This window comes from Talpa occidentalis, unplaced genomic scaffold (assembly GCF_014898055.3).
Source record: "Talpa occidentalis isolate TD23 unplaced genomic scaffold, MPIMG_talOcc4v2.1 talOcc4.10, whole genome shotgun sequence".
In the NCBI taxonomy this organism is placed as follows: domain Eukaryota; kingdom Metazoa; phylum Chordata; class Mammalia; order Eulipotyphla; family Talpidae; genus Talpa; species Talpa occidentalis.
The window spans coordinates 84,305,518-84,333,247 of NW_023600993.1; the positions used below are offsets into that span (position 1 = coordinate 84,305,518).

General features: G+C 43.8%; 1 protein-coding gene across 5 annotated transcripts in view; it reads left to right on the top strand.

Annotated features, from left to right (window-relative positions):
• Nucleotides 1–1,491: 1,491 nt before the first annotated feature.
• The window catches only part of NDRG3 (NDRG family member 3), a 69,197-nt gene continuing 42,958 nt past the window's right edge, over nt 1,492–27,730 (top strand). For all 5 annotated transcript variants that reach the window (XM_037495510.2, XM_037495514.2, XM_037495517.2 and 2 more), the window contains exons 1-2: nt 1,492–1,558; nt 21,330–21,431. In XM_037495510.2, coding sequence (XP_037351407.1) covers nt 21,375–21,431 — 57 coding nt within the window. In that variant the 5' untranslated portion in view covers nt 1,492–1,558; nt 21,330–21,374. The remainder of the gene's footprint in view (nt 1,559–21,329; nt 21,432–27,730) is intronic.

Below are 27,730 nucleotides of genomic sequence, written 5' to 3' on the forward strand. Positions count from 1 at the left end.
ACTGGGTGAGTAACAGCAGTTAATGAGATGAGCTAGTAATTTGGGGTTTCAAATAGATACACAAGTGGAAAACTGGGTAGAAAAATCTGAAGTTTGGACCTCCCTGGTGGCGCAGCGGGTTGAGCGCAGCACTGTGAAGCTGTCTGCAGCCTCTGCCGCGCAAGTTCAATTCCCAGCTGACCAAGGAGATTCCCACATGGCAGCCAGGGAGCAACCTACATGGTGCAGCAGACCTCTCCTGTCTCACCTGCTGCTCCCCTCAGCAGTGTATTTCCGTCTTTCTGCCTGTTCTGCTCCCTGCTCTGTCTGTGATGAATTCTCTCACCCTCCCGTGCCTCTGGCCTGTGCCCCAGTGCTTGTATAAATAAATATATCTTGGGCCTCCCCTGGTGGCACAGCGGTTGAGCGCTGGGTTCGATCCCCGGCCGCCAGCGAGGGTCCCACACCCGCTGCTCCCCTCAGGAGTGTATTTCGTCACTCTGCCTGTTCTGTTCCCTGCTCTGGCTCTGGTGGATTCTCTCACCCTCCGGCGCTTCTGACTGCACCCAGTGCTTGTATAAATAAATAAACAAATCTTTAAAAATAAATCTTTTAAAAAATAAATAAAAATCTGACGTTTGGAAGTAATAATATTTAGTTATTAAAAGCTTGAGGATGGATGTTATCCAGAGTAGGGCAAGATGGGAAAGTTTGGACAGTGCCACAGAAAGCTGGGGCATTTAAGAATCAGCAGTGCTATTATTGTCTACTCTTTCAGAAGGAGAGACTAGAGTTGGGATGAATCCTATCCTCAATTTCCTCACCTATCCAAAAGTGATTGTACCTTCCCTCAATTACAGTCTACCTTTCCTCATTTTATTAATTACATTTTTTGTTTGTAAGAATTTATTCAAACCCAAGGATAAGAAATGTGGTTTCATCTGTCTCTTCAAAAGCTAAACAAGACAGAGCACAGAAAAATACTTAATGAACTCAGCATTTACTTGCATTTTGGTGTTAAAACTATTGGGTCATTAAGCTTAATGTGTAATTCTCAAAAATAAATTCCATTTCTCAAGGTACGCCCAAGGAGTCCTGAGTCTTGGATTCTAGTTCTTAAATACCTGCTTTTTCATCAAAAATTTTTCTACGCAGGTTGCTAGGCGCCCTGCGACCTTGGGTACCTGTCAGGGCTCAAGCAATGGGATGCCGCGTCCTGCGCGGGCTCTCAGGGGTTTCATAAGGATGCGGCTCAGCAGAAGGGGAGGACGCCAGCTGCCCGCCGCACTCACGCCCTCGCCTCGGGGCAGCGCCAGTTTAAGGTTCTCCGAGGAGACTGCAGCAAGGAAAACTACATGCAGGGCGGCGCCAGCAGCGCCTCCAGCCTCCCTCCAGCCTCGGGCACCATCTTCTCGGTAGTTCCCGAGGCCGGCGTGCGCAGCGCGCCTGCGCGGCCCGGACTAGTCAGCGCGCCTGCGCGGCCGCAGAGCCTCCCCCCCCCCCGCCCCTCTCGCCGCCGCCGCCGCTGCTGCCGCTGCCGCTGCCGCTGCCGCACTGACGGCGGATACCCGCGCCTCAGGTGAGCGAGCGCCTCAGCCCAGCCCGCGGGGGGCGCCTGGTGCTGCCTGCGGGGGCGTCACTCCCCTTGCCTGCTCCTTCCCCGCCGCGTCTGTGCTGCTCGGCGGCCGGGGGCCCGCGCTGCCTGCCTCCTTCGGGTCCCGGCCGCCCTCCTCCTCCGCCCTGGGCACCTGGGTCAACCCGGCCTCCCTCGGCGGCTCCCCGCGCCGGGGCTGTGGTGCCCCTCGGCGAGCCCGCCGGCTGCAGCTTGAGCACCGCGGGGGCCGAGCCTCCGGGCGACCCGCAGCCTCGGTTCCTGGGACCCTCCGCAGGCACCGACCCCCTTTCAGGCTCCTGCTCCGTAGGCGGCGGAGCTCTGTCGGCCTCGGGCGTTCGGAGACCCGACCCGACCCAGTGCCCGCGGGGCCTGGAGGATGGGCCTTGAGCTCACCTTGTTCTCGTTTGGCGCCGGCGCAGCAAAGAGCATCCTCTGGCGGGACCCCAAGACGACCCTGAGACAGAGGGTCTTCTTAGCCCCACTTTATAAATGAGGAAACTGAGGCACAGAGGTGAAGTGGCTGCCCAAGGTCAAGTAGCTGATGGGGGTGGTGGGGTAACTCTTGAACTCAGTGTCTGGCTTTCTGGCCAGCGCAGTTGGAATTAGATATTGACACCAAAATTGAAAAAATTTGAAATATACTTGTCACCTCTGGACAAGTTCTTTATAACGTCATAAAAGTAGGTTGCAAAAACTGTATTTTCTTGTTGTACTACAATTGAGATGTTACGGTGTTGATAATAATAGTGGTAGTGTTATTAATAACAGTTAACGTTTACCCAGTGCTGCTGTGTGACAGGGATCTTATTAAACATTTTATTAAGATTATCTCAATACCTCAGTGCTAACCAATCCAGTACGACCCCTCCCCCTCTTGCTTTTCATGCAGCTTTTTTTCTGCAGAGCTGGCCTCCCTGTCACAGGTAGACTAGGAACCTCATGGCTTAAAAGGCAGGGAAGCTCTCCCGTGGTGGTTTACTGGCAGAACAGGGGTAAGCCTTAGCTGCCTGCGTCCAGATTTGCAGCCTAGCCTGGCCTCCAGGAAGATATAATTAGTCTTCTTATCCTGACTGCCAGGAGAGCAGGACTAGGCTGGCTGGGCTGGTTGAATTTGGAGGTGACAGAGCAGATTTGGTCAACACTCACCTCATTTTGGTGCTTTCTGATTGTTTCAATGCTGGGCTTGATCATCTCAGTATTTAAACTAGAATAGAAAGAGAAAGAGTGCATTGTCAAAGTGGTGCTGAATATAATAAACTTCCATGATTTAAAGACCCAAAGGAACAGCTATAAAAATATGGGAATGTTTCTTCCCTAAAATAACTAGCTCAAACTGTCTTTTTTTCTCCCTTAGCAAATCCTCCTACACACTTCAAAGCTCCACTAACTCACCACCTTCTCTATGAAGTCTTCCTTGCTTGATTTTTCTAATTAGAATCACACATACACATTCTCTTTCTCTCTCTCCCTCTTTCCCCTACATATACACCATCTACATATACACCCACTCAGAATAGCATAGAGGCTTCACTCTTATCCTTGGGATTATTAGCCTTCTGAGGTCAGGGGTCATTTTTGCAGCCCCAGTGGTTGGTTGTAGCCCTTGGTAAAGATTCAGTGAATTTCCACTGTTCCTTTCCATTACTCAAGAAGTGATATCTTTTCTACTGTCCTCTGTCCCTTCTCCCCACCCTTCTTGCCCTTCAAGTTCTCTTTGCTGTTCCTCCATTTAAATTCAATTTCTGGATCACCTGCCACTCAGAGGGCTCCAGTCCACTCTGTTGTTTCTGAAAATTTGCAGATAAAGGTCCTGCATCAAGAAATCTGTTTATTTCCAACCATGGAGAGGGTATATGCCACCTAAGTGTACAGGGCAGTTTTTATTTGCTTTGTTGCAGTAAGATAGCCTGGGAGTTATGGTCTTTTAGATATCCTTAAATGCATGTGAGATTCATGTTTACATTCTTTTGCACTAATGTGGCTGACTCCCCCAATGCTGTCAGAATAATCACAGTTTTTACAAATCATTTACTATTATTTATAATAAATGTTTAAAAGGGTCCTTTGAGAGAGTAGGTCTTTACAGAGGTTCTCTACATATATAAAACTTTGAAGAGTTTTTCCAAATTATTTTCTGCAAATATATTGAGCTTTTATATCTAAGGCTAGGTGCTGGCTATGGTGGAAGATTCACAGTTGAATAAAACATGGTTCCTATTAAAAGAATTTACTAGCTAACTTGGAAAGACCATATCTAACTGTAACTGAAGTCGTCTAAAAATTGCCATAATAGCCTTACAGGCAAAACAGTATTGAGGGTATAATGGAATAGGATATTACAGCATGGGGCATTTTATATTAACACATGGTTCAAGTTGTAAGAAAGCATGAAGTCACTGAGTCCAAACTTCCCTCTTTTATAGACCTGAGCAGTAAACTTGTCCAAGGTCACAACCACTTGAAATTCCAGATTTTATTCATTAAAGGCTTATCACTATTTCTCAGTGAATTCATCTTTAAAGGCACTAACAAGCAACTCTATTAAAATTCCACTTGTGTGCTTAGAACAAGGTTGACGAAGAGATAAAAATATGATTCATGTCTTCAAGGAGCTTATGCTCTGTAGAGTAATGGTAAAGAACTATTCTTTAACATTGAAGACAGTATGTGCCTAATTGTTAAATTGTGTGGTAGAGAGATTAGATATGTCTCAGGAATTGAGGGAGGGCCAAGAGGGATCTGTATGAGCTGTGTTAGTGAGCATTTCTGGGAGGAGTTAAGACCTTCTGGACTTTGACAGATTGGTAGGGTCAGAATTAATCAAGAGGACAAGGATAGCAATTTGAAGCAGGATAATAAAACTGATGCAAGAGAACAGTGTCTGATGTGTTTAAGGAACAGTTTAAAAAAAAATCTGCCTGGACGAGAGTGGCTAAACTTGATTGGAGCAGTAGTTCTCAACCTTAAATACACATTAGAATTACCTGGATTTTTTTTTTTTTTTAAGATTTATTTATTTATTTATATAAGCACTGGGTACAGTCAGAAGCACGGGGAGGGTGAGAGAATTCACCAGAGCCAGAGCAGGGAACAGAACAGGCAGACTGACGAAATACACTGCTGAGGGGAGCAGCAGGTGAGGCAGGAGAGGTCTGTCGCGCCATGTGGGACCCTTGCCAGCAGCCAGGGACCAAACCAGCGCTGCAGAGGCTGCAGGCAGGTTGGCAGCCCATCGCTCAACCACTGCGCCACCAGGGGAGGCCCTGGATTGTTTATTAAAACACAGATTGGGGTCCTCCCTGGTGGTGCTGAGGTTAAAGACAGCGCCATCAAGCTGTCGCCAGCCACTGTAGCATGAGTTTGATCCCTGGCCAGGGAGGTGACCCACATGGTGCAGCAGACCTCTCCTGTCTTACCCGCTGCTCCCCTCAGCAGTGTATTTCAGTCAGTCTGCCTGTTCTTCTCCCCAACTCTGTCTCTGGTGAATCGTCTCTCTCTCTCACACACACATACCCCTCCAACCTCTGGCCTGTACCTCAGTTCTTGTATGCATAAATAAGTAAATCTTCAAAAAAAAAATGCAGATTGTAGGGGACCTCAACTCTAGAGTTTCTGATTCACTGGCTCTGGAGTGGGCACCAAGAATGTTGGTTCTTAACAAGTTCTTAACAAGAACTAGTTCTTAACAAGTTCCCAGATGATGCTAATGATTCTAATCCAGGGATGACACTTTGAGGGCCATTAGATTAGAAGATTGAGAAACTAGAGTCAGAAAAATCAAAGAACTTGCTCCTAAAATTGTGTGCATGTTATGCCAGCATAAGAAAGTTCTGGAAAGATACATTCCAAATTGGAATAGTAATCACTTCTGAAAGTGGGATTGAAGGAGTGGAATTACTTTTTTGCCTATACCTTTCTAATTATTTTTGCATTGTGCACATATTGCTTTTGTATTTTCGAAAGGAACAGAAAGAGTCCTTTGTGAATTTATATACTAAAATATTTATGGATTTAAAAAGAGCTTGCTAAAGTAATCTAGAGTTGTACAACAAACATTTATAGAGTATCTGCTATATGCCAAATGCTGCTTGGTTCTGGGATACAAAGCCTTTGCTAAAGTTTGCAGCCTGGTGAGCAAGATGGGCAGATAAATAGCTCCACTGAGTATCGTGTGAGCTCCTTAAAGAGCAAAGACAAGGGCCTAGCCCCAAGCATGGCAGATTATAGGCACTTGGTAAATGATGAATGAAAGAGCAAATCCGGGCAAGAAAAGGAAAGGGCAAATGGGAGATTCTGGGGGGAAAATTGACTAGCCTGAATAGGGATGATGAAAGGAAGGGTGGGTCTAGGCTTCCAAGTCCAAACCTTGATAACATTTGGGTTTACTGCAGAACTGAGTGTCATCCATTCTGAAGAACCTTATTAACTCCCTCTCCCTTTTAAAAAAGTGATTGCTCGAAAATAGCACACAAAAACTTAATCTATTGAGTATGATAATCAGACTTTCTTTGGCAAATTAAATTTTTTCTTTAATCACAATTCCAACTTTACTTAAATATTGACCTATAATTTTGCAATCATTGTTCTCTTATTCATGTGACATGAGCTGAGATATATGGAGGATGTTTTATTTTATTTTATATTTAAAGGCAAGTTTATTAGGAAAAGGGACAGAGGAATAAAGGACGCTTGCATAGATACAAGGAGGCAGGAAGAGCTGCTCCATAAGGGACAGGTTTGCTAAGAGAGGCCTGCATGGTTGCAGACAGGCTGCCTTTACAGGTCATGGGCAGGCGGGAAGGCTGCTGCCCTGCAGAGGGAGAGAGTAGGTGAAAAGAGGCACCTGCATTGTCACAGGTGGGCAGTGGAATTGCTGCCTGGAGGATGTTTTAAATATCAAACGCAAATGGGTGCTGAATGTTGATCTCATCTCTTCAGTGAGAATGGTACAGTCCACTCAGAATTCTGTCATGTTTCCCATCATGCTTCACAGTTTGACTTACTATCATCTTCAATAAATATCCATTGTTGATGACTGAAGGGGATATATGGCTTCATTACATTCTGAGTTGAATTCTGTATTAACACTAATTACATTGCTAAATAGGCTATGTCATTAAATTTGGTCAAGACATATGGTATGGAGCAGGCATTCTCCCCAACTTTTTGTGTGGAGGTGCTCCTTTTTATCTTCTCCGGAGATTTCATTTTTTTTTAAGATTTATTTATTTATTTATGCAAGAACTTGGGTACAGGCCAGATGCGCAGGAGAGTAAGAGGATTCACCAGAGACAGTGGGAAACAGAACAGGCAGACTGATGAAATACACTGCTGAGGGGAGCAGCGGGCGAGACAGGAGAGGTCTGCCATGACATGTGGGACCCTTGCTGGCCAGCCAGGATCGAACCCATGCCGCAGAGGCTGCGGACAGCTTCACAGCACAGCGCTCAATCGCCTGCGCCACCAGGGGAGGCCCCCCGGAGATTTCATACAAAAAACAGAAATTAATTGCCCACATAGAGAGAAATCCCCTAGGTTTTTGGCCAAATCATTTGACTATAATCCCCTCACCACCTAAAATGCCCACAGTCTAATTTGAATTTTAAATTGTTCAAGTAGGGCCTCCCCAGTGGCGCAGCGGTTGAGCGCTTGGTTGCAAAGCTACCTGCAGCCTCTGCAGCGCCAGTTCGATCCCCAGCTGCTCCCCGGCCCCGGAGGAGGGTCCCACATGGCACACAGACCTCTCCTGCCGCCCGCTGCTCCCTTCAGCAGTGTGCCTCGGTCCTTCTGCCTGCTCTGCTCCCCGCTCTGGCTCTGGTGAATTCTCTCACCCTCCTGTGCTTCTGACTGTACCCAGTGCTTGTATAAATAAATAAAAATAAATCTTAAAAAAAAAATAAATTGTTCAAGTATAGATTCCTAATACAGCCACAATTCATACTTAATTTTACTACTTATTAATTTTAAAAAAATTTGTATAAGTTTTGCAATCTTTTTTTTTTTTTTAAAGATTTATTCATAGAAGAGCCAGGGTATAGGCCAGAGGTGTGGGGAAATGAGAGGATCCACCAGAGACAGAGCGGGGAGCAGAATAGGCAGATTGACTGAAATACACTGCTGAGGGGAGCAGCGGGTGAGACAGAAGAGATCTGCTGTGCCGTGTGGGTTAGCTCCCTGGCTGGGATAGAACTCATGCTGCAGTGACTGCTGACAACATCTTAGTGCTGCAACTTAGCCCCTTGCGCCACCGGGGAGGCCCTGCAATATCTTTTTAAAGATAATGCTATTTAAGGTTTGGTGATAATAGCTGTTATTTTTGGGGAACTGTATAATGACATAACTAAATAAATAATAAGGAAAATTGTATGTAGCTCATCAAAACAGTGTGAGTGACTTTTCGTTTCTTTTCATTAGAAGTCTTGTCAGCTTTTCCTTTAATTAGTGTCATATGGTAATCTTTCCAGAAATAACATGTGTTTTCAGAACAGACACTATTGTTTATTTAAAATAACAGGTTTATCCTTACAGTGCTTAAACTTACATTTTTAAGTCTGAACTTTCAAGTTTTAGGGAAAAGCCGAATGCATTTTAAAATTGTGAGATTATAGCTTTAAGAGCCATTTTATGCAATACCATAATATTTTGCAGAAAGAAGAGAGAAGTCAGGTTATTGTGTTTTTATCTCTGCAGTGGAGAAAGCTTTAGGAGACAGGGCCCTTCCTACCGTTCTTCAGCTGTTGAAGATGATGCTTTTTAAACTTTTGTGTTGGGATTTAGTTTTATCCAGGGCGTTGACTAAGAAGTGTGACTTTGGGTGATTAGACAGTGCCTAGAATAGATTGCTTTCCAAATACTCCTGATGGGTTCAGGTCTCTTCTCTTGGTTAAAGTAATAATAGTGATGATAATAGCTAAACTTTGTACGGTGCTTTTGGTTTTCACAGCCTTTGATCATTAAGATCCTGGTAAACCCCAGGAGTCAAACCTGAGAAAGAAGAAAAATTAATGACTAGTTGGCATTAAATGGGTGAAGTTGTTCATAGAGTCCTGCCCAAGCGCTCAATACAGACTGCTCAGGTTCAAATCCTTACTCTACTTTTGCTAGCTTTGTGACCTTTGTCATGTTACAGAATCTTCCAGGCTTCAGTTTCTTCATTTGTAAAATGGGGAATCCGGCTGTGAGCATCAGGGCAGAGCTCTCACTTGCTGAGTCTGCCACTGCCTCACCTTGGTGCTGCGTGCTGGACCCTCAGTTGCTATCCCGCAACAGGGAGGATTACAGTATCTATCCTATAAATTTATTGGGAGATAAAATGAAACAGTGGATAAAATGCTTATCATGGTGTCTGGCATAGAGTGAGTGCTCAGTAAATTGGGCTGTTAATTAAAGTACTGCTTCTTAGGGCTCTCACTTGTCCTTTACTTCCATCCAGGCTGTTTTAAAGAACAAATTGTTTTCAGTTATTTCATTGATTCTGCCTTACAGCTGGTGAGAACCTTAAGCTAATCCCAAGAGCACAAACCAGGGCTTTGCCAGCAATGTCTTTCCTGGTACCCTGAGCTGCATCCTTCTAGAGTAGAAGATAGAGGGTAGAGTTTCTGCTTCTAGAGTTGCCTTAGCATGACCCCCATATTAGTGTGTTGGCTGATTGATGGAAGTCTGGGATGAACAAGAAGGTCCCTAGATGAATATTTCATTGTTTTGCTCTAGTTTTCTATACCATTACCTGGAATGAAGAGACTGAATAAGGCAGACTATGTCTGCTGGAAGTCTCTGCAAACCCCCAGTTTACACCTGCTGCGAGAATCCAGGAGTGTGACATAACATAAGTTGGGTCTGTTGTAAAGGCTGATGCCCTTTTCCTTTCAGAAAAACACAGGGTGGGTGGGTGACCCTTTGCCAGGCTGAGGACCAGTAGGTGTGTTGCCTGTTAAAATGAGGATCTCTTAAGGGCCTTAAGCTGCCCTCAGCCTCTGCAGCACCGGTTCGATCCCTGGCCACCGGCGAGGGTCCCACATGGCACGCAGACCTCTCCTGCCGTGCCCACTGCTCCCCTCAGCAGTGTGTTTCGTCAGTCTGCCTGTTCTGTTCCCTTCTCTGGCTCTTGTGAATTCTCTCGCCCTCCCATGCTTCTGACTGTACCCAGTGCTTATATAAATAAATAAATAAATCTTAAAAAATAAAAAAGGAATCTTTAAAAAAAAAAAATGAAGATCTCTTAAAACTGCTTCAGCAACTACCTTTGACCCCCTTCGCACTTTGCTTATGGGATTGCATCTCTAAGAGTATTTCCAGTGGTGACGAGGAACCCAGACTTTCCTTTATGCAATGAATAAGCTCAGCATGCTATATTTTAAAAAGCCATTGTTTCTTCCGTGGTGCTGGGTGGTTTGGCTTGTTTATCTGGCTTTCTGGGGAGTCTCCTGAGAATCTTTCCTTTCCTAAGGGCTCCCAGGAGACAGCAATGAAACCAACATCCATTACCCTAGACACTTGAGGGATGTTTAAGTCAATAGTTTTATGATTAGATTAATTCAGGCTTTATCCCTGGCAAAACTTAAGAGCCAAGTCATCAGATAATTGTGCTTCTTATAGAATGAAATATGGAATTTAGCCCAGTACTCTGTGCTATCTTTCAGAACCTGGAATGGGAGTCTAAATGCCAGTTCCAGCCCTGTACCCAATTGGCTGTGTGAATTTAGGCAAATCACTTGAATTTCCAGGCCTCTTTTTCTCATCTGAGGATGAGGGCATAACTGTACACGGGTGGTTTCCACCTTTCTCTGCATATAAGAATCAACTGTGGAGCTTTAAAAACAATACCCAGGGCCTCCCCGGTGGTGCAGCGGTTGAGCGCTGTGTTGTGAAGCTGCCCGCAGCCTCTGCAGCTCTGGTTCGATTCCCGGACTGCTCCCCGGCCACCAGAGGAGGGTCCCACATGGCGCGCAGACCTCTCCTGCTGCCCGCTGCTCCCCTCACCAGTGTACTTCGGTCCTTCTGTAACAGGGTGGTCCCCAGGAAAGGGGGAGGTTCCAGGTTTACTGCCCCACCCAAGAGAGGGTGGAGCTGGGCAGGAAGAGAAGAAGCTGCAGAGGAGCCTGAAGAAGGAAGCAGGATGGAGCCAGAAGGAGACCTGGAGGAGGCACATGGATCCTAGAGACACGTGAAGAAACCACGCTTGTCTTTTGGTTGTGAACAGGGTGAGACCAATGGGGAGGTGACAATGGCAGCTTTTATCTTGATTTTGCTCTTTTCCTTCCGGGCTTATCTGGTTGTTTCTGACCCTTTTCTGTGGGTCCCCACTGGAAGGTGCTTTAGACTTGTGGCAGGCTTTGGGGCCTTGCTCTGGGCCAGTCCCATTTGGATGGACTTTTACCCACGAGGGGACGGGTAACTTTGGGTGCTTGATTTAGAAACCAGATTCTTTGCCTTTCCTGTATTGTTTCCTAATTGTATTAAAGTTTCTTCCCATTAAAGTCTCATGTTTTGTGTTAATGTGGCAGATGGCAGAACCCATATAGAATAGACAGGTTTGTGGGGTTTGGGCTGCCCCTCTCCCTGCCCTGTAACATTTCTGCCTGTTCTGCTCCCTGCTCTGGCTCTGGTGAATTCTCTTTCACCCTCCCGCGCTTCTGACTGTACCCAGTGCTTGTATAAATAAATAAATAAATCTTAAAAAATAAAATAATACCCAGACCCACTCTAATCCAGTTAAATTCTATCTTTTTAGTGTTGACATTCTTCAAAATTTCCAAGGTCTTTCTAATGTGTAGCTAAGATCATAACTGAACGCGATGATCAGGTTTTGTCTTTTATTGTTGTTATGATCAAGCTTTAAGCAACTTTGTCACTCTGCTCCTCAGAAACCCTCCAGGTGGATACCCTGTAAAGGTGATTTATATGCTCTGTTCTGACCGGCCCTGACTTCTTTTCCTTGTACATTGGTCTTGTGATTCTGGGTATAAATTATACATTTCTTTCTTTCCTAACCTGAATATGCTCACCTAAAATGTGCTCTGCTCCCTCCCAGCTGTCCAAAACATACCCATTCAAGACCCTTCTTTCTTACCTCCTTTGGAAAACGCCTGACCATCCCTTCCTTAGTTATTTCTCCTATCTTCATACTGGTTCTGAGCTTGGTTTAGCTCTGACTAAATATCATGAACACTAGTTGCAATCTAAGACATGATACTCAAGCAACATTCTGTCTTTTTTTTTTTTTTAAAGATTTATTTGTTTATTTATACAAGCACTGGGTACAGTCAGAAGCGTGGGAGGGTGAGAGAATTCACCAGAGCCAGAGCGGGGAGCAGAACAGGCAGAAGGACCGAAGTACACTGCTGAGGGGAGCAGCGGGCAGCAGGAGAGGTTTGCGCGCCATGTGGGACCCTCCTCTGGTGGCCAGGGAGCAGCCGGGGATCGAACCGGCGCTGCAGAGGCTGCGGGCAGCTTCGCAACCCAGCGCTCAACCGCTGCGCCACCGGGGAGGCCCTCAAGCAACATTCTGTCTTGGGGAGGTGGACCCACTGGAAAAACCACTGATTTGACTTGTATACTTTTAAACATTTCTGTGATTATGTGTGTGTCTTGTAAATATTAGTTGATGAATAGCTATGTTTATAATTCTCCAGTCCATTTTTTGTCTTATCGCCATCTCCTGTTTCCAACATGAACCTTCCCCTGTTGCCAAACTGTAACTTTTTCCAGCAGACACATGCTTTCTCATCTCCTGACTTTCAAGTGGTCCTCTGTAGGGGGCAGGAGGATACAGAGCAGGTTTTCTGATCCAGCGGACTGGGTAAAGGAGGAGTCCTGGAGCCCTTGGTGGCTTTGCAGGATTTTATTGGGATTTACCAGGTACAAGGCAGGCAGGGGGGCCGGGAGGCTGGCAGGCAGCCCCCAGCAAGTCTTCACTCTCTGGTGGTCTCGGCTCTCTGGTCTTCCATTCGTTCTGCTTCTCTCTCTGCTTCTGCTGGCGTCCCCGCGACGCCACCCCTAAAAGCCCAGTCTTAGCCCAGGTGAATCCCATCTACATATACCCACACCCTACTCCAGGTGCCCGCCATCAGGCATGCATTCAGGACCACAGGGTTCCGTCATCTATCCTAATGGCGGGAGGGCAGAAAAGCCTGATACTTTTTACCTTACCCTACATCCTCCCTTTGGGAATCCCTTCTTTTATTGTTCTCTTATCCTGACTTATAGGAATTTAACTTATCCTTCAAGGTCCAGTTCAAATATTACCTCTTTTGTGAAACTTTCTTACCACCTACAGTTTGTATTAACTGATCTTTGCCTTTAACCTCTGTAACCCTGTAATGCAACCAACTCATACCGGGTAGGTTCATTAACGGTTCTAGCAGGCCTGTTGTCTTCATGCTCTCCGCCTTCTGTAGTCTCTGCCGTACTCCATCGCGCTCTGTCACTCTCCGCCACACTCCGTCCGCTCCACTGCACTCCTCCATCCTCAACACGGTACCACCACACTGCACTCTACTGCGCCACCCTTATAAGCCCAGTCTCTCAGCCCAGCTGTACCCACCTATGCATGCCCACACCTTACTGCAGGTGTCCACCATCAGGCACACATTCAGGGCTGCAAGGATCCACCATTTAGCCCAATGGTGGGAGGGCAGAAAAGCCTGATACTTTACCTACCCTACAAACCCTCAGAGCAGTATTTCTCAAATTGTGTCTGTGTTGAACCCAGAGGACATTTGGCAATATCGGCATACCTTTTTGGTTTTCACAAGTGCGGGAGGAGGGGGTTACTGCTGGCATCGAGGGGGTAGAGGCCACGATGCCAGCTGAACATTCTACAATGCACAAGATAGTTCCTCACAACAGAGAATTATCTGGTCCGAATGTCAGTGGTGCTGAGGTAGAGAAACAGCCAGAGAGTTTGTCCAGCTCATGGGTTTATGTATATACTTCTTGGAATTGTTAGTGATTTGTTTATAGACTAAATCTCCCCTACTTAATGGATGAAGGCAAACTCTAGTCCCAAATTGGTGCTTTCTTGTTATTAACTTCATATTAGGGTTTAATCCTAGAGCCTGTAGCCTGATCCTAGACACTTGGTGTATTTTAGAACCGGAGATAAAGAGGTCCTCAGTGTGGGGTGGATGAATGAGGTAGCCTGCTGAATTCCTCTTATTTTCACCTCTACATGTTTTCATGGAGGCAGCGTGATAAAGACATGGCTTGAACATTTGAGAATCAGAAGAAAATTACGTTTCATTTCCAGTTGTTGAATTTATTAATCACCTTATTGTTTTGGTCAGTCCATTTGACCTCTTTAAGCCCTAGCTTTCCTCATCTCTATAATAGACACGATGCTAGCTCCTCTGTTTTACCTCACAGTGCCACGTGATAATCCAGTGAGTTGTTAGATGTGAAGGTGCTTTCTCAATTGTAAAGTGCTATAATAATTACTCATTCAGCCCATGTTTTACAGGTGAAAAAAGTGCAAGTGAGAGAGCTTGCTGTAGGAGCATCGCTATCTACCTTCACAGCCTGTCTTGTTGGCCATTTCCTGCAGTTTTTCAGCCATAACTGCATTTACATCAGCTACAGCTGACCCCTTCCAACTCACTCTATTCAGTTTACCTTCTTTCCCGCCTTCTGTCTGGTTTGGTTGTCAGCCTGCAGTCTTGCCCAAACCAATAGACTCCACCTCTAGAATACAAAATAGTGGCCTGGTATCTGTACATCTTGGCAAAACCTGATGAAAGCCAAAGAAATTACCTTGGTTGTGGGACATAGCTACAAAATAAGACAGCCTGGGGCCTCCCCTTATGGCGCAGCGGTTGAGCGCTGGGCTGCAAGGCTGCCCGCTGCCTCTGCAGCACCGGTTCGATCCCCAACCCCCGGCGAGGGTCCCACCAAAAAAAAAAAAAAAAAGACAGCTTGTACTTTAGTATTAACTACTAAATGTTAATACTTTGTTAACTAACTAAAAATTGGTTAACTGCCAATACTATATAGTCCCTTTTTAAAAAGTAACAAAGCAATATTTTTAAGCACAGGAAATCTCAGTGACCTTTATCTGACTAACTGGATGGTGCAGGGTGAGCTAAAAGCTTAAGACCCCTGTCCCTGGGGTCAGGCCAGGTGTACCCTCCTACTGTTGTGCTGAGTGACCTTCAGCTAGTTGAAGCTCATCAGGATAACTTATTGATCTCTTAGAATTGTAGTAAAAGGCTGTGATGGGAGAGCTCAACCTGGAAGGAATAGAAAGTAATATATTTACAGGGAGCTTTTGGATCACTGAATATCAGTTCTTATCAGGAACCAAAATGGTCATCCTGTCCAACCTCTTCCCTTGACCAGTGGGAAAACTAAGGCCCAGAAAAGGAAAATGCTTTGTTTAGTACCACTCAGAGAGAGCCCCGCTTAGGTCTAGAGTCCACATCTGATGTGCTTTTGGGCTCTTTCTATGACTGGAAGAATCTGGCCATCCATTTTGTTCTAGGTGAACAAAGGTAACATTTAAACTGTTTTGTAGTGCCTTCGTGGTCTTATCCTCACTTCAACTAGAGACCTTCAGTTTTTTTGTTTTCTATTTCTGTGTTTTGATGCAGAATTTTTTTATGACTTACTTTTTTCTTTATTTAGGTAACATTAATTTACAAAACCGTGTATGCTTTGGGGGAATAGGTTCATACCCCCTTAGATTTATGTTACCACAGCAGCCTCACCATTAAAGCTCCGTAGTACTCTGCCCTAGATCGTTGGGCTCCCTGTCCCTTTTGTTCCCACCTCTTTCCTTCATTCCCACCTCTTCCCTTCTACCCCCCTAGCAGCCATAATTCTTGGTGCAAAAATTAAAAGTCAACAGTCTTGACAATCTTTAAAGGGCCCTGTCAATGTTGACTCTGAATATCAAAGAACATTGGTGTCTCTCCTGGTTACCTTAGTAACATTTTAGCTTGCACTTCAACTCAGAAGTCTCTGTTTCTAAAATGGAAACTCTATAGTGATGGGTTTTTTAGCTTGGAGAATTGACCCTTATTTTTTCTAGATTTTGATATCTTTGACTTTCACTGTCAAAAGATAATGGCCCTTTCTTAGTCCTAGCCTCCTGTTCCTTCTTCAGCTATTGACGGTTTTCCTCCTCTGCCCTAGAAATCTCTCCTCTCTTGACCTCTTTGACATTGTATTTCAGCTTTTCCTCTTGCATCTGTGAGCATTTTTTTTCTTTGTCTTTTGCTGGTTCTGCTTTCTTTCCCATCACTGAGTTGTCTTTCAGATGCTTCCAGGGCCTGCAGTAGCTTTTACCGCCTGTTTGGTTAGAGCCTACAGATTTTTCTCTGTCCTACCTGTACTTGAGTGTCTTAGATGCCCAAATTTCAGCTCTGATTCAAAATTGACTTTTTTACTAATTTTTTTGTTATTGCTTCTCAGCTCACCATTTCTGTTCATCGTTCTTTTATTGCTCTCACTAGAAACTGTAGCAAAATCTGAATCTTCTCTCACTGCATACTATTTTTACCAACTTTATATATCCAGATCTCCCTTTTTCTTTATTTCTGTATTTCCACTACTGTGGTCAGGTCTCTCAGCATCTTTTAGCTATATTTCTGCCATAAACTACTAAATAGTTCTCATTCCAGTTGTTCCCTCTTGTAACTAATCTGACCTGTTAAATCTTTATAAATCCCAACTTGTCTACTGAAATCCTTTTTGGAAGAAGGCAGGATGAAATTAAATTGAGTCTCTACTCCATCCTCCTCATTCCTATTTAGTATCCTTGCTATTACCTTGCTATTAATCAAGACTTTTATTTCTTCACCTCAACTCAACTCATGATCTCTAGGCCTCCTCTGCTGATGAGGTCACATGTTGTTGGATCATCATCACTTAAAACTTACTGTATCTAAGACCTTAAGCAAGGGTCCCCAAGTGATAGTCTGTACACGAAAGTTTTAGGTACACTGTTCTAACAAGCAAGAACTAACCCTTATTACTGAAACAGGTTACCAAGTTATAGCTGGAATTTCATCTCTCTTCTTCCTGTTCATTCCACGTCCTCAGTGCCCTCAGCTAATAACTGACATAGTGAGATTTCTTGTCCTGGTATGATGACTCAAATCTTCATTCTAAGGTGTTCCAAGTCAGTGGTAGGATAGGATTGTTCTAGACTTCTATTATCTTTACTTTAAGAAGCTTCCATGGTATGAGTAGAGAGGGAGGAACTTCCCCAGTATCCTATAATCAATAGATATGACCTGGTGTAGTCATTATGGTGTAGTGGGATAAGCAAACGTTTTTAAATCTTTGCCCTATTACTTAGGTGTAGGAGATTAGAAAAACTTTTCTAAGCCTAAATTTCTCATCTATAAAATAAGAAAGGAAGATCTGAGGGGGTTATTATGAGGGTTAAACAATAAAGTGCTTAGGTTACAATTTATGGCAGAGTAGGAATTATACTTTGCCCTTTTTAGCCCTTTGTACTGGGCTCACTTCCTCAGCTTGAGCATAGCTGAATATTACTTGTTAGTCCTCCCTCCATCTCATAAAACTGTGAGAATGAACATTTTGTTATCCACTGCAGTTTATAAAATCCCCATTAGTGTCTTTTTTTTTTTTAATAGAGGCATGTTTTATTTATTTGTTTGTTTGTTTGTTTGTTTTGTTTACACATGCACTGGGTACAGTCAGAAGCGTGGGAGGGTGAGAGAATTCACCAGAGCCAGAGCGGGGCAGAGCAGGCAGAAGGACCGAAGCACACTGCTGAGGGGAGCAGCGGGCGGCAGGAGAGGTCTGCGCGCCATGTGGGACCCTCCTCCGGTGGCCGGGGAGCAGCCGGGCATTGAACCGGCGCCGCAGAGGCTGCGGGCAGCTTCGCAACCCAGCGCTCAACTGCTGCGCCACGGGGGAGGCCCCAAAATCCCCATTAGTCTTTAAAAAATGTTAATAGCCTTTAGTACCAAGATGAGTACTGGCTCCATCATTTGTGCATATGAGGGAATTGCAGTCTTTAGAGCCCCAGGAGGATGTCAGTCTGTGTAGCTGAGGGATCTTGGGATGGAGTTTTCCACCATGTGATCCTCGTTTTCTTATAGGTGTTATAGAAGTGCTCATTGGCAGGGACTTAGCACAGTGAGAACTGGACAAAAATTGAGTCTCCGGAATAATGAATTAGGCTCCCTATAATGTGGAAGGTGAATGTGTACTGTCTTATTGCCAATTGCTAAGTCACAGTGGGGCAGCTTATTGTCCGGTATTAAGTCTGCATTGGCCCCAGCTGATAGGGACAGCCTTCTCCTTTAATTTGTTCCCTCATTTAAGTGTTTGTCCTGGCACAAGCATCACATTTTTCTTGGTTTTTAAAAATGCATAGGAACACTAGGTGAATGCCAGTCACTTTGGACCTGAGGGCACATCAGGCTTTCCTTTGGCTCCTTGACAGAACTCCCTGCCACATTTGAATAATTAACATCTTGAAGAGCCCTACTTTCAAGTGAATGAATTAAAATAGGGAATAAAGCAGGTGGGCTGGAAAAACCATTTCAGGAAATCACTATTTTACATGAAAAAATAAAAACCAGCAACAAAATGGAAATAGACTGAAATGTTAACAGTGGTTGTCTTTAACTGGAAGAACTATGATTAAAATATCTTATCCCTCTGTGATTTCCACACTTTGTAAAGTGAGCACATACTGCTTTTTATAGCAGGAAAAAGAACTTTAAAACTGCCGTTTGAAATTACTGGTTAATATTGAAGTCCAAGTTTATAGGGAGATTAATAAACACACAAGAAGATCCTAGTTAGGCCAATATTTTGAGAGTTAACTGGGCCAAAGTGGGACTGTGAAAGAAAGCATTATAGATGCTGGTTAAAATTTGTGATAGAAGTTTCAAGCAACTTCATCCCCTTTTGAGATGTGACTAGTATAAAAATAAGAAAAAATTTTGTCATTCAGTAGCTCAGTCAAGTTTATAGGGTGTCTGGGACCATTATTGTGCTGTATACATGGCTGTCATCTCTACCCATTAGTAAACTGGAAAACAAGGATCTTCCAGGTCTTTCATAATGCTTTACACAGAGGGTACTTAATGAATACTGTTGAATGTCTAAATTCCTAACTCATTGAATTAACTTTCTTCCTTACTTTGAAGAATTCAGAGTCAAGTCAGAGGAAATGAAACCTAGAGCTTTGAAGTCTGGGTGGGAATCACTTGCTATCTGCAATAGCTAGTATTATGGCTTCCTTTACAGTAGAAGGAAGAAGGATGTATGGTCATTACCTGACCTCCAACTTCCCTCTTCTCCTAGTACTCTATTTTCCTATGTTCTCCTTCTCTGTATCCTGTTGCTGTGTAACAGGTCACTCCAAAACAAATTTATTGTCTTTCGTGGTTGCTGTGGGTCAGGAATTTGTAGGGGAGGCCTAGTAAGGTAGTTCAGCTCTGGGTCTCTCTTGTAATTACAGTCAGTTGTCTTTAGGCTGCAGTTCCCTAAGTCTTGACTGGAGCTGGAGAATCCATTTGCAAGGTGGCTCACTCAACATTGTTACAGAGCAAACCCGATATAAAACAGGTTGCCTGACTGTGGGTCCTCGGCCGCAAGCTTAAAGGGGCTTATTAATGCTAAACTGCAGACACACACAAAAGGTTGATGAAAGGTTTATTTACAAGGGAAGGAGAAATGGGGAAATGAATAACTCAGGGAGAAAAAGAGGGAGATAAGCTCATAAATGCGCCCTACCCATTCCGCTGACCTGAAATCCCAATTACCTGCCAAGCTGGTGAAAAATCTAGCATGCCATGTGGCCCCGAGAGCAACCCCCGGCCAGATGGCTGGTTAAATACTCAAACAGAGAACATAGTTGCTTAACTCCGCCCTCAGGTCCTCGCAACCTTCCCTTTGGTGATCATGGGATTTGTAGTTCCTGGTATCTTGATGGAGTGGGAGTAGAGTCCACAAAGCCTGTATGGAGTTTGCTCAGGACAACCTTTCCCCCTAACAACATGACTGGTAGGTTGGTATTGCCAAGTCGGTACTTGGGCCTCTCCAGAGGGCTGTTTGTCCACACAGAACAGTGACTGATTTTTTTCCAGAGTTAGCGATTAAGACTACAATATCTTGAAACAGAAACTGCATATAACATGGCCTCAGGAATCACATATTGTTGCTTCTGCCATATACTGCTAGTTACACTCATCACCCTTGATTTACATGGGTGGGAGATTACATTTGAGGGCAAATATCAGGGACCAAGGATGATGGACTCCCTGGAGTGCAAGGGTGTGGATACATAACTCCCTGAAGGCCATCTTTGAGACTGGCTTACCATATTACCGATCTACCCCTGTGACCATCCAGGGGATGCTCATCCTTGGTTCATCTCCCTCTTCATTTCCATTACTGTTGCCATAGCCAGCAAGGCCTCTTCCAAGGCTGCAGCCTTCAGTTTTCCCCTTCTTAATCCACCCTCCAAACTATTATTTCCTGAAGTGTAGCTCTGATCATGTTGTTCTCTTTCTTACACATCTTCAGCATCTAAAATGTACATTCCACAAAGGCAAACCTATTTTATTAAGTATCTGTTGATAGTACCATAAACTTAGTGGTATAAAACAACACACGTTTATTATCTCATAGTTTCTGGTGGTCGGGGTATGGTGTGAGTTGACTGAATCCACTGCAAAGCTACAACCAGGGTGCTGGTCAGGGCTAGCTTCTCACCTGAGTCTTGACTGGCAAAGAATCTGCTTCTAGGCCCATGTGGTTGTTGGCAGCATTCAGTTCCTGAGGGTCCCTTACTGTCTTTTGACTGGAGGTTCTCCTCAGTTCCTTTTACATGACTCCTCCCCAACATGTCAGCTTGTGTCTTCAAAGCAAAGTGTATCTCTCATCAAGACAAATGTTAAAATAGTATGTGATGTCCTCGTGTGTAGATACTGGTATACATTCCATCATTATTTTTTTTTTTAAAGATTTATTTATGCATAGAAGAGCTGGGGTACAGGCCAAAGGCGCGATGGGTGAGAGGATTCACCAGAGACAGAGTAGGGAACAGGACAGGCGGATTGACTGAAGTACACTACTGAGGGGAGCAGTGGGCGAGCTAGGGGAGGTCTGCTGAGCCATATGGGCTGCTCCATGGCAGGCTGGGGATCGAACTCATGCTGCAGTGGCTGCGGACAGCTTCACTGGTTACGTCTTAACCCTTGCACCACTAGGGAGGCCGCTACATTCCATCATCTTACCCATATTCTGTGGGTTGAAAGCAAGCCACAGGTCCCTGCCACACTCAGTAGGGGATAGTGCAAGGGTGTGGATACCAGGAGGCAAGGATCTTGAATGCCACTTTGGAGTCGGTCTAGTTTCTTGTACCTTTAGACCATGAACAGTGCATGACATGTACTAAGCTCTAATGTTTCAATGACTATTTCTTCTTTTTTTTTAAAGATTTATTTATGTATACAAGAACTGGGGTATAGGCTAGAGGTGTGGGGGTGAGAGGATTCACCCAGAGACAGAGTGGGGAACAGAACAGGCAGATTGACTGAAGTACACTGCTGAGGGGAGCAGCGGGCGAGTCAGGAGAGGTCTGCTGCGCCATGTGGGTAGCTCCCTGGCTGGGGATCAAACTTGTGCTGCAGCGACTGAAGAGAGCTTCATGCGTTGCATCTTAACCCCTTGCGCCACCAGGGAGGCCCTGAATGACTATTTCAACTCCAAGCTTAAACCCTTTCCCTCACATCCTCTTCTTCTGTTTCAGAGTTACTGATTTATTCTCAAGAACCCTCTACTGTCACCTGTCCTCATGGATGAGCTTCAGGATGTTCAACTCACAGAGATCAAACCACTTTTAAATGATAAGGTAATGATTACTCTGTTTGCACTAAAATGTGTGTCTTTTTTCTTTGATTAGTTTGTTTTCTGTATTATCTGAATAGTAACTAACTCAAAGCATATCTATGGAGAGAATACTTTTCCTAACCCTCCTTTTGATATCTTCTTGCCCTTTTTTCTTACTTTCACTTCCACTGGCCAAGTTCAGTCAGGTTATCCTCGAGAATTTTCTGCTTTACAGACAAAGATGTTAAGGGGAAAAAAGTAATAGGGCAAAATAAACACAGTATGGGAGTGGAGTTTGGCTTAGAATGCAAGTATCTTTTGACTTTCATTTTCTATAAGGAATGCTTAACTTCCATGGCAGGTGCTGTACATAGAGTGCATTGCTCTCCCTATAGTTGTCAAGTCTGTGATGTGGTCTTTCTGCCAACATTGAGGTTTTCCATCAGGGGTGCCAGGATGTCGGTTATATATCTCACTTTTATCTTAGTGTTAGAGGTGTCCACAGTGAGCAGCATAGTTAACAGCCACTGGGATTCAGCAGGTTACAGTAGTGTGCTGATATAAGTTACCCAAAAGTTTGGGCTTCTCTTCTCTTGTCCCTTTCCACTCAGTCAGTGTTCCTGAAATTTCTTTGAGCCTTATTCTTTTGGTTCATTGTCATTGTGTCCTGTTATTCGTGTAGCTGTAATTGAGTCCATGGCATCCTATCCCGAGGGAAGTATTGGTGTAGAGTAAGGGCAAAGGTGGATGAAGTGAGGGGTGAATGGCAGCTACAGCAGAAGGTGCACTTTGTTGCCTGTTACCTTTTTTGTTCAAAGCAAGTCCCTTCACCTCTAAGATCTGGGGCTTCAGACTTATTATGTGTTTACTGCTGTTGAATCCTGCCAGCCCCGATTTCATCTGTGTGACTTAGTCTCTCCATCCCACTCCTACCCCTTCCTTTATCTTTCACCAGATTTCTTATTCTTCCCCTTGACAAGCTGCAACTTTTTTTACTGCCATTTGTTTTCTTCTGCTGTTTTTCGTGTTTTCAGAAAATTCTCTTCTTTAAGTTCTGTCTTTTTGTGAGTTTGAAGGGCTGTTGCAAAAGTGATATGCCTTGAGGAAGAGGAAGGAAATTAAATCTTCATCTGTGAAGCTTTTATGTATAGCCACAGAGCTTAATAGTTGCAAGGTAGTTGGGAATGGGCAGTTAAGCTCCACAAAGATAGTAAATCAATTAATCCTAAACCTAGCTGACCATCAAGGTCAGCTGGGAAATTGCTTGAAATAATTGTTTGAAATATAAATTCCTGAGCCCCAATTCCAGACCAGCTAAACTGGAATCTGAGGGAACAGGACACACACCTCCCCACTGCGATCAGTGTTCCTCAACTTTGCCTGTTTATTGGGATTACTTGGGAAGATTTTAAAATTATAGATGCTTAGGTCCTACCTTCTGAGAGTCTTGCTGAATTCGTCTGGTTCAGCTTTTTTAAAATGTCCCAAGATTGAGAACTTTGCCTAAAGTGTTCTGATTAACCATTGTTGGAAAAACATGACCTGATGGGACTCACATTTGTGGACTGGGGCACATATAAGAAAAGAATCCTTCCCTGACCCTGGAAGTCCATAGGATGCCTGAGGAGGTACCTACATGAAAGAGTTTTAAGAATTAGTTGATTGGATATCTCAGAGAATGCGGCTAGAAAAGGAAAGACTTAGAGACTATGAGCTCAGAAAAGCATTCAATTAATGTCTGGGTCTTCCTCTCAGAAGCCACAGGGAGGCCTTGGCTGTGTCTGGTGTGAACCCCAGTGCTATGGACAGAATTATAACCTCCCCTTCATATATGGAAGCCCTCAACCCCATGTTACTGTATTGGAGATAGGGTCTTTAAGGAGGTAAATATGGTTAAATGAGGTTATATGGATGGAGCGCTAATCTAATGGGATTGATGACTTTATAAAGAGAAGGAGAGAGGGGAGGGAGAAAATAATGCTTTCTCCCTAACCCCACCCTTCCATCCTCCAATATGTGAGTACACAGCAAGACAGCAGCCATCTGTAAGCCAGGAAGAGAGCTCTTGGCAGAAACCAAACCCTGCTAGAACCTTGATCTTGGACTTCCAGCCTCCAGAACTGTGAGAAAATTAATTTCTGTTGTTTAAGCCACCCAGGCATCCTGAGTCTAAGACATCAAGCAATGTATCACTTCCTAACATCTGTTAGCTTCTTTGATATGCCTGAGCTGTTCTACCCACTTCCCCCGCTCCATCTTGTAACTCCCTCTTCCTGAGATGTGATCCTGTCCCATCACTATTCATGAGAGCTCTCCTGCTTCAGTCAAACTTTACAGAAGTAGATTGGCAAGAGGCCTTCTTTGGATGGTGGCGTTCTCAAACAGAACCCCAACGCCATTTGCCTCCTCCCTCAACCCTGCCCCCAATATAGAAACACTTCTGTCTTTGCCTAGGAAGTGGCACTTTATACATACCTACATAGCTGTTGTGAAAGGTATAATAATGATATTGCCTATCATCTGTTATTTCATTTGATTTGCTGTTAGGGTACAAACCTCCAGGTTTGAGTAGAGATGTCTGGAGGTTTTTTTTTGTTGGTAAGGAGGTTTTTTTTGTTTGTTTTGTTTTCTTGCCTATCCTGCTATTATTAAGCACCTTTTATGAGCCAGATGTTTTACATGACCTCTCACTTTTAATCATCAGACTATCCCTTTATTTTATTTTTTTTTAAACAAGAACTGGGGTACAGGCCAGATTTGTGGAAGGGTGAGAGGATTCACCAGAGACAGAGCAGGGAACAGAACAGGCACACTGACTGAAATACACTGCTGAGGGGAGCAGCAGGTGAGACAGGAGAGGTCTGCTGTGCCATGTGGGTTGCCCCGGGGCCGGCGGGGATCAAACCGGCACTGCAGAGGCTGTGGACAGCTTCACAACACTGTGCTCAACTGCATGTGCCACCAGGGAGGCCCCAGACTCTCCCTTTAAAAGAAGTAGATAGTACTGTTCCCTACTTAGCAGATGAAAGTCTGATGAAAGTGCGACAAGCCCCAAGACTGAAAGACTAGCTTGCTTGGTCAATAAATGGCAAAGTCAGGACTGAAATCCAGGTCTTTCCTGTCTAAAACCTGAGCCCTTTCCACTACCTTCACCCTAAAGTGTTTTAGTATCACCTCTCTGGCTTACCCTCTTTAAAGAGAACCCTAGACATGTGTATTAATGTCACTTCATCTTACAGATGCACATTCTACTTACAGATGCACTCTTAGCCAAAGACATCACTATACCCTTCCAGTCTTCAGAGAACTAAAGAAAGTCTAGATCCAACCTATATGGAGAAATTTGTCCTGAGATGACTACAAGGAAGCAGTCTCAAAATAGTTTTAAGACAAGCTATGTTAACTTGTCTCTTGTCATTCGTTGGTACTTTTCCCATTTAATTTTAGTACGCCTGCAATTTTGTCTACGGCTCAGAATTGTGAAGAAGTGGGTAATTTTGCCATGCTTGTTTTGGCTCCAGAGATGAAAAGAAGCAACTGCCAGCACTTATCTTTGTTTTAGGGGACAGAAATTGCACAGGCATATGAAATGCTTTTCTTTTAAATTGCATTTAACCTCTTTCAGAGCATTTTCACAAACAATATCTCATTTGATTTTCCCAACCTTTTGTGAAGTAGTTGAGGTATTTTTAACTCCATTTTACAGATGAGACTCAGAGGTTGTATGACTTGTTCTAAATTAGTGTCTAGTAAGGTGGTAAAGTCAAGAGTAGAACCCACATATTTTGACTATGACCTGGATCAGGGGTTCTAGGGCTCTTCCCATCATCTGTGGCTTCTTGTAGCTGATTATTCCACCCTCCTCACCCAACAGACCTTGCACCAAGCAGAAAAACTGACTGGTTTGTGCTTCCTTTTCCCTGTGCTCTTCTGTCTGCCACTGGTTAAGCTACTACTGAGCTTGGTGAAAGCCAAATGCCAGGCTTGAGAAAGTAAGTAGGGGACCACAATTAGCTTCTGCAGCATTGAGAAAATATCAAGAAGGGCGATAAATATTTAGTGTGAAGAAGAGAAATAAGTTACTTACTTTGGGGTTTTATAGTTGAAAGTGAGGTAGGCCCTATGGCATTGTAAACATAGGAGGGAAGCCAAGGAGAACGGTTTTGTGACCTCCAAGGTAACAGAGACAGACAAAAGGATAGTGCCAGTGTTTTTTTTTTTTAAAAATAAGTAAAAACATTGCTTCCCTTGTGGTGCAATGGGTTAAGTCTCAGCACTATGAAGCTATCCACAGCCACTGCAGCATGAGTTTGATCCCCGGCCAGGGAACTAACCCACTTGGCGCACAGACCTCTCTTGTCTTGCCCACTGCTCCCCTCAGCAGTGTATTTCAGTAGATCTGCCTGTTCTGCTCCCCACTCTGTCTCTGGTGAATACTCTCACCCCCAGCCCCGTCTCTTACCTACACACCAGTTCTTGTATGCATAAATAAAATAAATCTTTAAAAAAAGATAACAGATTTATTGACATTTTTTCCAAAGCATATCTATGAAATATTATACTTACTGTGTACTAGAGTGTGGGTGCCCGTTAATGTATGAACAAAGAGGTGACTGTCACATCTGTTGTCAGAAAGGCCTTTAGATGAATCTGGAGCAGGAAATGAGTTCCCAAGCAAGTCACGATGCCACCTTGACAGGCAGCTGTCAATCTGCTACTAGATCAGCAGGAAATGGGGCCACGAGCCCCAGACCTAGCCAGAACTCAGAGGGTGCCCAGTAACTTTTTAATGCAGGGGGCCAATAACACGTAATATTAACTTGATATTATATTAGAGTAGAGGTTATTTGAATTGAAATTTCACCAGCCTGCCGACTGGCTACCTGATTGTAGATAGTTTTATCCAAGTGACCTCTTTATAAATTTCTTTATGAAGTCTCAGTTCCTTAAAAAATATTTTTTGGGGGCCTCCCCTGGTGGCGCAGCGGTTGAGCGCTGGACTGCAAAGCTGCCCCGCAGCCTCTGCAGCGCCGGTTTGATCCCCGGCCACCGGCGAGGGTCCCACATGGCGCGCAGACCTCTCCTGTCACGCCCGCTGCTCCCCTCAGCAGTGTATTTCGTTGGTCTGTCTGTTCTGTTCCCCCCTCTGGCTCTGGTGAATTCTCTCACCTTCCTGCGCTTCTGACTGTACCCAGTGCTTGTATAAATAAATAAATAAATCTTTAAAAATATATATATATTTGAAGATAATAATATAGGTACTTACTTAAAAAACATGTATACACATATACCCTCAAATACATACACTCATGTATGTATGGAATTGTTGCTTTTTGAATTATCTGCTTAGATTTCTATTTTAAAATGGTTTACTGATTATAAAACATTGGTTTATTAATTTATATAACTTGATTATATTAACCTTATCACTAAAGAAAATTACTAAAGGAAAATACTGGTCTTCTCTAACCCTTCAGCTTCTATAGTTCCCCTTTTTCCCCTCTTTCTGTTGGTAAGGATGTCTTTAACAGTAATACCATATTTTATTCTTTCATGGTTTTTGTTTTTTTAAATCAATTTGTTTCTACAGCTTTTACTATTGTAACAACTCTCCCATTTTAGTTCTTAGCATATCAACTGCATGGGTATTCATTTGTCTCTCAAAAAAAAAAAAATGAATTTCCTCCCTCTGGTATTCAACCTTTTTTTTGGAGGGGGGGGTGCTCATTTCTTAAACTAAGTATCTTTATTTTGAGGTGCTCATAATCACCACAAAACGATGTTTATTGCACTAAGTGCCTGGGCGGGGAAGACACAGAATAGACTACAGAACATGTAGATTTGCCCCAGATCTCTTCCTGTTGGTTAACTGGTGCTCAGGTATTATGTATTTTGTCTTCCTTTGCATTATATTTTTTGCTTTCTATCTTTGGAAACTATATATACATCTTGAGTAGAAGAGCTGGGACACTACATTTTTCTTCTCTCTTGCATATACTTGTTTTTTAAACTTTTCTCCCCCCACATTTTTATCATACTTCTCTTCATGCATTGACCTATACTTGTTCTCTAGGCTAGTATTTTAGAGAATTACTTGTTTTTAATTTACCTTCTTGAGTTGCTTCATTTATTTTCCTCTTTTGGCACTAAAGCTCTACTAGGAAATACTCCCCTTAACTGACTTCTATCTTTGATTGCAACTTTCAGTAATAATTTATCTTTTTCCTTGACTTACTCTTTTTTCTCTCTTCCCCCAAGTTATTCTATTATTTTTTTTTTCTTCTTGAATCCTTTTCTCTTACTTAGTGTGCTTAATGTGAG